The following is a 13335-nucleotide window of genomic DNA, read 5'->3' on the forward strand; positions in this document are numbered from 1 at the left end:
AGCCAAGAATTACCAATATATATATTTAAAAAAAAAAAAAGTCTTCAATCTGAAAGACTAAACAAAACAAATAAATGAGGGAAAAGGGTGTGAGAAGAAACCAGGACAAAGCAATAAAGTAGCAACAAGGCTCACAAAGCAATGATCAGCATACTATCAACCTGAGAAGGAAAAAAAGCCCACTGCATTCATGAAACAAGAACAGCATGCAATAAAAAGGAAAAAAATGTATAAAATGGAGCTCATAGAAATTAAAAATATGAAAGCCACAAAAGATTCAGGAGCTGAGGAGCTACTCTAGAACAGAACAAACAACCAAGAAATAGACAACAGGCTAGAGAAGACATAACAATCAGAGAGATCCTAGAAGCTCAGTATCCAATCATCGGAAGTTTTTAAAAGAGAAAGGGTAAGACGAAGTTGTCACAAGGGCAGATATCAAAGAAGAGAGGTAGGAGGGGAGTGGTGGAAATTTCTAAGACTTGAAGAGTATGAGTTTCCAGACAAAAGATAAAAGCCCCAAAGAATGAATGAAAAAAGCCCTGGATAAAATTGTAGAGGTGGAGAAGAAATTAATAGCTGCCAAAGGTCAGGGAAGGGAGAGAGAGAGGGAGGTGGCTATGGTATAATAGGGCAAAGCCAGGAATCCTAGGTACATGCAGCTCTATCTGATTGTGTCCATAGAGTGAGAAAATTGCATAGAATTGCAAAGAACTAAACACACACACAGAACGTACAACTGGTAATACCTGAAAAAGATGTTAACTTCGGGGGAAACTGGGTGTAAGGAGTATGGGATCTGTCTGGATTATTTCTTAAAACTGCATGAGGCAACTCTTCGATGCTCACAAAACAAAAATATGAAATAAAAAAAAAATACAACACAGACTATATCATAAAATTTCGATCCAAGAGGGCATAGAAAGAAAAGATTCTAAAATTTTTCAGAAAGTAAAAAACAAGTCAAATATAGAAGATCGAGAATAAGACTGGTCACCATATCTGAAACCACAAGGGAAAAAAAGGCCCAAAAGAAACACACACACCCTTTGTGTGCATTGCCACTTTTTTCTTCTTAGCACTCATCACCTGACTTCATTTATTCATCTTGTTTCTTATCTGCTCTGTTCACTGAAGTTTCCCCAGCACTGAGAACCGTGTGTGCAAGAGTAAGATCTCAATATACAGTCAGTTGCTAGAGGACGACTTAAGCTTCTTGAGGGCAGGACCAGAAACTAAGAAAAGCAGCAGGGTGTCATATGGGGGAAATTACTTCCAGCCAGAATTTTATACCAAGCCAAGATATAAATCTCACGTGTGGGTTGAAGGAATGAGTAAAGACATTTCCACACTTCCAAGACGTCAACAGTTTTACTTTCCTCGTGCCTTTCCAGCACCTGCTCCACACAAAATAGTAGAAGCAGAAAGAGGAAAAGGTAGGATCCAGAAGAAAGGTGATCTAACCTGGGAGAAGAGTCAAGGACAAGTGGAGGAGGAACTAATAGGCAAAGAGATTTAACCAAAAATTGTGATGCAACCATATTCAGACAATGGAAAGATGGGAAATGTGTGTGTGGTTGGGATGGGTTGTGTAATTGGGACTAATTCTTCATTGTCCGTAACAGGAAGTCAAGAAATAATGCCAAAATGACCAACTCAGTAAACGGAGCTGTAAAATCATATTCATAACTATGACGACAAATGCTAGAAGAAAATTTTTCTTAAAGGGATAACTCTGGATCATGAGGGAAGGAAAGACAATATGAAGGGCCAGGGACTGTTACTTTTCATTATGAGATTTACACTTCTATTATACTTTTTAAAACTGTGTGCACACATTAGTTTGATAAAAGTTAAAAATTAACTTAGAAATTAAGTTTAAGAAATTGTCCAACTGCTCCTTATTATGTAAAGAATGAAATCTAACTCCAGGGCAAAGCCAACCAGACTTTTCAAGATCTGGCCAACTCTGACCTGTCCATCCTAACCTCCTCAACCTGGGCCCTCAGTTCCCTCTCCTACTTGCCTCCACCTGAAACACCCCACCAGCTCGGATCTCAGCTCAGACACCATCCTCCCTTCTGTCCCTGGTAGGTATACAAGAGAAATGATCCGGAGATCTTGCAAGAGGCCCTGCCCCCCAAGGCCACAGCCACCACCCTCCCCTTAAAGCAACCCACTGAGTGTTTCAGAATCAGGATTCTAGGTGTTGTCCTCTTTCTATGTGTTTATGGATACAAGCTGTCGGGATCCTTCATTTTTCTATCTCAAGTATAGTGCCCAGTGCCTGAAAACATATGTTGATCAAAGCAAATAAACTGATGGACACCTGGGTGGCTCAGTTGGTTAAGCATCTGCCTTCAGCTCCCATCATGATTCCAAGGACCTGGGATCAGGTCCCCCACGCTGGGTTCTCCTGCTCAGCAGAGATTCTACTTTTCCCTCTGCCCCTACCCCTGCTTGTGCTCTCTCTCAATTAAAAAGAAGAAAGAAAAAGAAAGAAAGAAAGAAAGAAAGAAAGAAAGAAAGAAAGAAAGAAAGAGAAAGAGAGAAAAAGAAAGAGAGAAAGAAAAAGAAAGAAAGAAAGAAAGAAAGAAAGAAAGAAAGAAAGAAAGAAAGAAAGAAAGAAAGAAAATAATAATAATTTTAAAAAAAAGCAAACAAACTGAAAGCAAGAACCTACACCTGGAAAACTCTAGAATTCAGCAGTGAATTCTAGACTATTCTAGACTGACTATTCTAGACTATCTGACTATTCAGTCAGTTGTCAAATGCAATCGCCTGCTCCAGGTCCTCCCCACCCCCAGCCACCCCGCCCGAAGCAGAGGCAGAGGACACCTAGCTCTTAAAACTCTGCTGTTAGAGTTCATCCCCCCTCCCTCTGCAGGGACTCTTGCAAGGTCTCTGATCACTTCTCTGCTCATCACATTGACTCTGCGGGGCTCTGCATGGTAAGACTGCACCATTATTTTATGTAGCATCAAAAAAAGGAAATGTGCCCGTCAACTGGACTGTGCTTCCTCGCCACTATCATTTTCATTTATTTCCTTATTAAAAGATCTCTTTGAGCTTTACTGAGATAGAGATTTGATCTTACCGTTTTCCTAAGCATACATGGAAGAGGAAATAAAAGAACAACAAATTGAACACTTCTCTGAGTGTAACTCCAGATTCATCTTTGATCAAAGTCATTGTTTTTGTGGTTTTCCACAGAATCATGGTCTCTGCTAACAAGGAAGCCCACCACGCTGTGCTTCTGAGGAATGTCCATTGTTGTCAGTGACGGGGGACAGGGTGTGGGGGGTGGTCCTCCCAGGTCACCACCGCTTTTCTGCAAGTTTTGATGTGCACATGAGGGCAGGGGCGGCCACATGGAGTGACCAGCACTCTGCCCAAATCAGAGATGTTGGGGTTGGGGGGGTAATGTGTGTGTTGGAACTCATGCAAGATGGGACTGCCGGGTCTTCTTCCAAGGCTCTTACTTCCCTTCCTTTCACCAGCTCCTCCTGTTGTTCCCCACCCTCTGCCCCTCCTTCAGAAGAACTTTCTCTAAAATAAGCTCTCCCTGAGGGCATGAGACATCAGAAGGCTGGGCCCTGCCCCCCCAGTCTCAGATTAGAGGCCTAGGTGGGGCTAGAAATTTGCATTTCCAACTAGCTCCCAGGTGCTTCTGGTCTGGGGACCGCACTTCTAAGAACCACTGCCTAGATCTCATTAGATCCCAAACCTCACTCAGATTATTCTCTTAGAGCTCTAGACCCCAATTTCCAACTCTCCTGGGTAAGTAAGGCCTGTGAACTGAGCAAACTCAATATGTCCCAAACTTTGTCCCTGACCCCAACCAACCCCATGCTCCCAGCCAGCCTTAGTACCACCAGGAAAATTCTTCTTTCTAGGTTTCCTTGCCTCCAGTAACCTTACCAACCCCCTAACAGCCTAAATTTGAAACCTAAGGGTCAGTCTCAATCCAGCGGATTGAGATTAGTGGATTAATATAAAATCCACTTCCAAAAGTTTCTCTGGCCTTACTTCTCCTGTTAGCCCTCCTGCCACTGTTGGCTTGAACACCTCCAGATGGATGGTTATTACCCAGATCTCTTAACTATGAAAATCACCTCCTGACCGGACTGCCTGTCCCTAGATGCTCCCACTTCCAGACCATCTTCCCTGAATTATCTTGCCAGAATCACCTCACTAAAAGAAGATGGGATTAATCCCCTGTTCAAAAATCTCTTTAGTGGCTTCCTGTTGCAGAGCATAAATAGCAAAAACAAAATGCATTTAAGGGTTATCATGGGTTGGTTATCATATACCAGGCACTACACTGAAAACTTTACATGCAGGACTCATTTGTTTTCTGCAAACTGCAAGAACTGGATCCCAACAGCAGAAACTGTTTATCAGCCCCTTTAGTCTCATTTCATTGACGGGGAAATTAAGGCCCAGAAAAATAAGTAACTTGGCCAAGTTGATCAAGAAAGGAATCATCAAGTTGGGAACCTAAGCCAGATAAAACAGCCCTCAAATACCCTATATACTCTTCTTTCACAAAGCCCACAAAGCCCTGGTGACATCCAGCCTCGTGCTGCTTTCCCAGTCCGTCCTCTGCCACTGAGCCCCCCATCCCTGAACCAGCCCCCTCTCCTGCACCCCCCCCCCCCCCCCCCCGCTCCTGCTGCTCTCTCTGCCAGCCACGTTCACCTTTCATTCCTGCTTGCCTGGCCTTCCAGATGCCATCCCTGCCCTGACTGGGCTCCGTCTCACCTGACCTGCACTCTGGCTGTGTCTCTGAAAAGAGGAACTGTGACTTGCTTTTCCTTTCACTGCCCCAGGGCCGTCTGCACATTTAATTGACTCTTCGTACAGATGGGGAGACAGACCAGAGGACGCAAGTCCCTGCCCAAGGTCAGGGGGCTGGTCAGGGGCAGGGCTGGGACAGCAACCCGCTCCTGACTCCCACTCTCTCCTGGCTCTGTCTCTGCAGCCCCCTTGTCTTGGGTCCCCTGGGATCCCCAGCCTCATTCTCCAGGACAAAAGGCCTGGAGGCAGTCCAAGGCAGGATAACCCATCAATCATCTCCCTGCCCCCTTCCTGGGGGAGTTTCCTTCCAAGCCTGCATCTGGGCCCCTGGTGAGCAGAAGCAGCGCCTGCCTGCCTGCCTGCCAGGCCTTCTCTCTTAGTTGCTCTCATCTGAAGTCACAGAGCAAGGAGCTGCTCTAAGGGCCTCTCGGTGACCTGCTAAGTTGGCCACATGCCCTGAGGATGTAGGAGAATGCAGGGTGGTTTTACCCTCCCCACAGCAGTGTGTTCATCTATTCATCAATGGCTTCCACTCCATCTAGAAGAAAGTCCGAGTGCAGCATTCCCCATGCCACCCCCGCTTGTCCCCTGCGTCCTCCCCAGCCTCCCCAGCCCCATCTCCTCCCCTGGACTGCCCTCCCTCACACCAACCACTCTGCCCTCTTTCAGGTCCTGAAGCACACCAGCTGTTTCCTCTGCCTGGACTGCTGGCCCCAAGGTTCTTCCCGCATGCTTTGCCTTACCTTGAAAGTCATCTTCTCGGCACAGCCTTTCCTAAATCCTCTGTCTAAATGAGATCCCTTTCTCCACCACCTTTGGTCTCATCCTTGGCTCTGCTCATTCACAACATATCTCTCAACTGTGTCATGATGCTTCGTTATCTGCCATCCTATTGTCTGTCTGCCTTTCCCCAGGACATCAGCCCTGCTGGGCAGGGGCCCTTGCTCCCAGCACTGTGGTTGGGACTCAATAAATATTCAACACAGAACTGAATAGCTGCTTCGTAAGCTCTGAGGTAAGGCAGGTGTGTGTCCCCCCCGCCCCCCACCAGCATTGTCCTTTAGAAACGAAATTGCTTAATATCCCAGACTTTGTGACATCTCCTAACAGAGGTGCTCTGTGCAGCACTGCTTTATATTGACTGACCATCATGATGGAAGCCCCACTGTCCCCAAGGAGACCTCAATCACTGCGAGTCATCTGACTGAATCCAGAACAAGGGGGCAAAGAAATTTTACATCAATGTGGTTATTCCCAGGGAATATGACCTCACGATTACAAATGCTGAGTGCCAAAAGCAATAGGGCACCTAATACATCGTGAAAATCATTATTGTAAATCAACACAAATTAAAAAAGAACCATCTTAATGGTCTAGGAACTGTACTCTCAGCTCAAAGTGAAAGTTTTAGGGACAGCAGCACATATATACTCATAAAATTTCCAGTAAGGAGGACGGAAGTAAAGAAAGCACACTCTGAAAAACTGTGTTAAGTGACTCAAAAAGTGGCCCTAGGAAAGGCAAAGACACTTTAGTCCAAGGTCCATGTGAAAAGTTGGATAAACCTCGCTTTGCAAAATGTGAGAGGAAAAAGTTTTTCAAAAAAAAACGTGATGTTTTACATAGGTGATTCGAAATATGAATCCAACTAACATCAACTCATTGTTTTAAGTAGACGTTTAACTAGTTTATCTGGATCCCCGCAAGTTTGCATATGCAAATTGGCCAAACTTCCTCAGTTTGTCCTCATTGGATCCGGATTACTCTGGGGATTACCTTCTATGCAGACACACTGAGAACTTCCTACGCACCAGGCACTGTTGGAGGATGTGGGGTTTAGCAAATCAAAGTAAATGCAACCCTACTCCTTAGGAGCTTACAATCCTCCTGGGGAACCAGTCAAGTCAGCAAAAACCACACGGTGTGGTGTTGTAGATGTGCTGCTAGAAGGTTCACAGGAGCACCCAGGAGAGGTGTCAGATATGAGGAAGTGGGAGAAGACTTCCCAAAGGAAATGCCAGCTACCCAAGACCTAATGAACACAAGTAGGGACTAGAGGTTGGGTCTGGGAGACAGAGTTAAGGGAAGAGTATGTGCAAAGTCTAGAAGTTGATAGCGTGCAACAAATTCTGGGAACCTGGAAAATAGAGCAGTCAGGCTGACCCACAGTCTGCAAGGGAGAGTGGCAGGGGATGAAGCAACCAGGTCAATGTGGGACAATCCCAAAGGACATCCTCAATCACATTCTGGAACTTTGATTTACCCACAAGCAAGGTAGGAGAGTGCCATGTTCAGATATGTGTTCAGAAAGGTCTCCCTGGCAGCACTGAAGAAAGCAGGCTGGAAAGGGGTGAGCCTGGCAGCCGGGAGACCGGACTAGAAGCTGCTGTGGTCAGGGGTCAGGGGTGGCCTGGCAGGGACCAGGGCAAGTGGAGAGAAGCATCAGGTCAGGGAACATGAAGGAGGAGACTGCACAGAACGTGGCTGCTGGGGACACTGGTTTGGGATGAGGGGCAGGAAGCAGAGTGAAGGGTAAGACCCAGTTCTGGGGGTGCCTGAGTGGCTCAGATGGTTAAGGGGAACACCCAGTTCTGACCAGCACACTCGGGGAGCGAGGAATGGGAGCCCAAGGAGAAAATGTTCAGTTTTGGACTTGTCATATTGGGGTGCTTCCAGGACACCCGAGTGCAAATGTTCTTTAGGTGTGAAAGGCATTGGAGTGCAGCAGGATAGGACTCATCCGGCTGTACTCATGAGCTATGGGACTCATCTGGACTCCAGAAGCAACTGGGGCATGGGCAGGACATACTGGCCCACATGGTGGGTCATGATTTGAGCCTAGGAAGGTAACAGGGGGCTGGAAGTGGAAGGGTGAAGGGATGTGGGTTTTGTTTTCTTTGTTTTAGACTGGAGATATTAGAGGTATTTAAATGCAGGTGGAAGGAAGGAGACTAGAAAGTGAGAAGATAAAACAGATAGGGGGAAGGAGGGTCTCTAGGAAGCGGGGAGGGGGTGGGACTCAAAGCCTGAGTAGAACAGAGCCGGGGTGGGAGACCTCTCTTCCAGCAGGCAGTCAGCAGTGGACGGCAATACGTCACTGTGCAATCAGTGACCACAGGCACCACAGATGCAGCGGAGAGTGGGCGGGTCTGGGGGCATCTAGTTTCCCAACGGAACAGGAAGCCAGGTGACAGGGTCAAAGGGGGCCAGGTGCCCCCCCCCAAAGGCCACTTCATTACTCAGGCACTCATTACAAAGGTTTTCATTACCATGAGGTCAATATCATAACCCAGGCAAGGGGCTCCATCTCTCGGGGCAGACTCCCATCGCCCAAATTCAAAAACCTGATGTATAAGCCCAGGGATGCACATCCAAGTACAAAGAAAAACTGATGTGCCTAACCAGCAAGTTCACTCCAAGCAGAAGACCTACAGGGGAACTAGATCACAATCAGAAAGATGTCAATCACATCAACTGCATGTTTAATGACATCAGTCTGTCCCCAGGCTGACTCTGGGCCCCTAGGAGTGGTGCCTTTGCCAAAGTCTGCCTACTTTTTCTATGCCTCTGGGACTGATCGATCCTCTTTGATGAGCACATTTTTTTTCTTTAGATATGCTAGCAAATTCAATCAGGTTGAGGATTATCTCCTTTGCTATGGAGCCACTCTGTCCCTTCAGTAAAGTGCCTTTTTTGTGTCTATGCTCATCTGTTATGGGTGTCATCACGGCCTCCAACAGTGACAACTCCCTTTCACAAAGAATTGGGCAGGTGAAGTTGCAATAAACACTTAGCACGCTCTAGGAGGCGTTGACTATAAGCCCCATGAGGGCAGAGGGCCTGCACCTACCTGTTCCATGCTATAGTGCAGGGGAGTGCAAATTTTTCCTACAAAGGGCCAGACAGCAAATGTTCTAGGTTTTGCAGCCAGAAGATCTCCATGGAAAGGACTTAATCCTGTTATTGCAGCACCAAAGCAGCCAGACTCAATGTAAACGAATAGGTGTGGCAGTGTCCTCACCCACCTTGATCAACAAAAGCAGGCTTCAGCCTGTAGGCTGTACTCAGGCCACCTCTCCAGGCCCCTTCCCCCATCCTCAGTGCCAGCACCTAGCACAGCACATATAGAGTGCCCAGTAAATATTTATAGAAAAGAAATGGCTTGGGGGCGGGGGGGGGGGGGGGGGGGGGGGTGGAGGCGGGGACTGCTCCTGACCAGCTCAGTCAGTCAAGCATGCGACTCTTGACCTTGAGGCTGTGGGTTCGAACCCCACTTTGGGTGTAAAGATTACTGAAAAGTAAAATCTAAAAAGAAAGAAAGAAATGGCTGACAGTTGTTTACCATGACATCCTTGTTTCTATAAAACTTCCTCCCATACTGGTATGGGAAATAAGAGACTGAAGCCATCTAGGGAGGGGGCTAGCATGATTCTCAGAGCTTTCTAAGCATTTACATAAATTCACTAATGGATCATTCTGTGACAAAAGCCCCTCAGTCCAGGTGATCAGACTTTAAAAAAAGCCTGAATATCCTCCTTAATTGGGTAGGTGCTTAGGGGATCATGCCCTGGTTTGGAGCCTAAGGCCAGGCCTACAGACTCACATGCTCTAAGCCTTAGATTCCAGTGTCTTGAGGGCAGGTGCCATGTCTCTCTTTCTCCTGCTACCGGCCAGTATCTCACTCAGAACACCACGCCACACAGTTCCCACTTGTCTCTGAGGTCATCCAAGAGTCACAGTTTTCCTCTCTATGCTTTAACTATGTTTCCAAATTTTCTACAGCCATAACATTCAGAAACAAAGTCAGAATCAATGTTAGACCAAAACCAAAGAGTTATTAATAAAATAACCAAAGCAAGTCATCAGCTTTAGAATATACCTTTCCTCTGTACTGGATAGAAACCTCTTCCTGGTTCTAAACAGGAATCAGGACTTGTGACAAAGAAAAGAGGCAAGAGCAATTCAGTTCTGACTGTACTAAATGCTGCTGTTTGTCCTCTGACTTCTAGGAAAAGATCATTATCCTCTTCGTGGAGCAAATAATTAAGGCTATTTACAAATCCTTCATGTGGGCTCTTGATATGCTGAAGACATTCTCAGCACCCAGGCCTCCGCTGAGGGACAGAAGGGTTTCTGAGTCCACACCAGCCTTGACTTTCAGAAAAGTTGCTCCAGAACCCCTCCAGCTCATTTAAGAACAATACGGAGTGAAGAAAATGTGGCTGCCTCCTAAAAAGCAATTTTTCAAAAACTGACTTCAAAGAATCTAAAATAATGGCAATCTTAACCAAGACTACCTCCTTATTTGGGCAGAAAGATACATTGCTACCTCCATAACTTAAATTGGTTTAAACATCTTATGTTTATTTGTCAAGTATCCAATGATACTGATTGGCTGTCAAACTGGAGGTTTTCAACCCTGGCTGAGGCAGGAACCTTAGAATTACCACACAGTGCTTTCCAAATACAGAGACTCCAGGGTCTTCCCCCAGACTCAGGGCTATGAAGCTGGCAGGGACCAGGATGTGTTCATTCACCACGCTGGAGGCTAGGACAGTGCCTGATGTGAATACATTCAATAAATATTTGCTGAATACAGTGTGTATCATGACTCCCTCTGGGTAAGTTACAAGGAACCAGAGCCTCGAGTTTTAGGAAAATCTACTTTTTACTGCTTTATTCTTTTGTACTGCTTGAATTTTTAACATGGTTAAAAATGGGGTTTTTCTTTGGGGGGGGTTCATTTATATATAACTAAATTAGCTAAAATAATTGAAATCCTAAGTCAAAATAATTACACCGCTTTACTTAAATATAGGGAATTATAAAAGCCAGCTTGGTAAGATAAATTGTGTCTGTTGTCTTAGTAATATGCTAAGTGATATTGTGAAAGTGAAAATAATACTTGGAAATATTTATTTAGCATTTACAAAGCGCCTGGCAATATTCAAAGTGTTTTATAAACATATTAACTCACTCTTCTTTCAACATCTCTAAATGGGGAAGGAATGACAGCATCTCACCTTTCTGAGAAGGACATGAGTGCAGGGAGAAACTGAGGCAGCATGCCCAGGGACATTCAGCTGTAAGGTAATGGATGGAGCCGTCTGACCCAGGAACCCAGGTGGATAGTCACTATACCACAACGTCTCAACTAATAGGTAGATTTGGAAACATGGCCTATCCTAAGGCCCTCAACTGATTTAATAAATACATTGTCATAAGAAATTTAAACAAATATTTGTTGATTGAATAAAGTCAAGTTATCCCAGGAAAGCTCAATTTGACTCTTAAAAGTGAATGGGGAAGGGGGGAGGGAGGGCACCCTCAGGACAGCCAGGCAGGGCCAAGGACAGGACAGGTGCCCCCTGGGTTTTGTCCAGTCTGGTTGTGATTTCTGTCCCAGTGAACTGACATCAGCTCATCTCAATTACATGCATGAGGAGGGCTTTTTGTTTATCCCATAAGATAGAGCCTAGGACGACAGCTGGTGCTTAGTAGGTGCTCAATAGAAACTTGACTGTATGAATGGCACAAATGCTCTATCCTCGCTGCAGTAAGAATCTCAGCTATCCATGTGCCAGGCCATTCCTCTGGGGCCGGCCTCTGGGCCATGAACTTGATATGAGCTCTTTGAGGGTGGACCCATCACCATCCCCCATTTCCCTTGGGGTGACTTTACAGAGGGCACCCACCAAGGCTCTTGCACATCTTCATAGGAATAAATCACTCAGTTACCGGCTGAGAGAGGCAGCCACCCTCATAGCCATCAGAACATGATTCAACTGATAGAAACACCATAAAAAGCCCTTGAAGACAGGCCATGCTGAGATCAGACAGGGTGAGTGGCTGTCCCTTGCTCTGTTGGCCCCTTTCGCAATTAAAATATCCGTGTTTTATTTGTCCATCCATTAAACAGCCCACTCCAGATTTCTACTCAGGTCGTGATCATGAGATCAAGGTCTGCATGGGGCTCTGCACTGCGTGGGGAGTCTGCTGGAGATGCTCCCTCTCCCTCTGCCCCTCTCCTCACTCTTTCTCTTAATAATAATAAAAAAAAGAAAAAGATCAAAACAAAATGACAAACCCTTTTTATTGCAAAGGGTCTGGAACTGCAGGACAAAGAGTACTACTTCCTCCTCCAAAATCAGCTTTCAAGGGACACCTGGGTAGCTCAGTGGGTGAGCATCTGCCTGCCTTTGGCTCAGGGCATGATCCAGGGGTCCTAGGATCGAGTCCTGCTAGGGCTCCCCGCAGGGAGCCTACTTCTCCCTCTGCCTATGTTTCTGCCTCTCTCATGAATAAATAAATAAAATCTTTAGAAAAGAAAAAAAATCAGCTTTTGAGGGACTCGCTCCGGACACATGCAACCGATGAGAGGGACACGCATGGCGAGGCATTTGCGTGGCTTCTCTTTGGCTTTTCTGGGGCACCAGATGGGAGCACCTGCCAACTGGACCACAGCCCTCGAGCTGAGAGTCTGGCCTGCAGTCGGGACTGGAACCCCGCAGAGGCGGGACCCTCCGGATCCCCCCCAACCGCTGCAGAGGCGCGGCCCGACCTGGCACCTGGTTGCCCGCTGCACCTGCCGGCAGGGCGCCCCTGGCTCACCCCCTGCGCCCCCGGGGGGGCCCTGCCCACACGCACCTTGGATGGTCCTCTTGAAGAAGGCCTTGCAGGCCTCGCAGGAGGCCACGCCGTAGTGGTAGCCGGAGGCGATGTCCCCGCATACGAGGCACAGGCGCTTGGGGATGGCGTTGAGCATGTACTCGCACTTGATGGCCGAGTCCTCCATGAGGCCGCTGGCACAGTCCTCGTAGCCCTTGCGGCAGGGGGTCCCGCCCAGCCCGGCGCCCGCGAACATGGGCGGCGAGTCCAGCCCGTTGGCGTGGGCGCCCAGGGCCAGGCCGAAGCCGCCGCTGGCGTCGGACGAGCCGCTGGGGCTGTGGTGGCTGAGGGCGTCGATGCCCGAGGATGGGCTGGACGGCTCGGTCTTGATGAAGGAGCCGCAGCTGGAGCCCAGGTGCCGGTCGTCGGACATTCTGCTCAGCAGCCTGCGGACACAGAGCGGGCAAGTGAGCTCCGGAGGGCGCGGTGGGTGTGACACCCGCCCCAGGAATTAGCTCTGGGCTCCGGGCACCGCGTGGGCGGGGAGGCTGGGAGGGGCTCAAGGCGAAGGCGTTGGGGAGATAAAATGCTGGCCCCGAAGGTCAATTGGTCAGGACACCGCACAGCCCAGGGCAAGTGTCTGGCATTACCCCCACCCCCCACACACACACACCCCGAACGTTGGGAGTCCTCAAAGAAAAAGAAACTTGATGTTTGACCAATAAACTTCAGATCAAACACCCCAGCTCTCTGCAGATTGCTGGCATGAGGGTGACACAGAGCGGTAACCACTCAAAGTCCTTGGCCCACCTTCCTGCACGACGAGAATACGTGGTGGCTACAGTTGAGAGGCTGGGTGTGCAGGGCCCTGGACCAGACACCCTCAGTACTGTGACCCAATAACCCATTTCATCCTGCCCCTCCTGG

General features: G+C 47.6%; 1 protein-coding gene across 3 annotated transcripts in view; it reads right to left on the bottom strand.

Moving 5' to 3' along the window:
• The window catches only part of ESRRB (estrogen related receptor beta), a 170864-nt gene that overhangs the window by 43220 nt on the left and 114309 nt on the right, over positions 1–13335 (bottom strand). For all 3 annotated transcript variants that reach the window (XM_041759804.1, XM_041759803.1, XM_041759805.1), the window contains exon 2: positions 12448–12854. In XM_041759804.1, coding sequence (XP_041615738.1) covers positions 12448–12854 — 407 coding nt within the window. The remainder of the gene's footprint in view (positions 1–12447; positions 12855–13335) is intronic.

This window comes from Vulpes lagopus, chromosome 6, assembly GCF_018345385.1.
Source record: "Vulpes lagopus strain Blue_001 chromosome 6, ASM1834538v1, whole genome shotgun sequence".
Lineage (NCBI taxonomy): Eukaryota > Metazoa > Chordata > Mammalia > Carnivora > Canidae > Vulpes > Vulpes lagopus.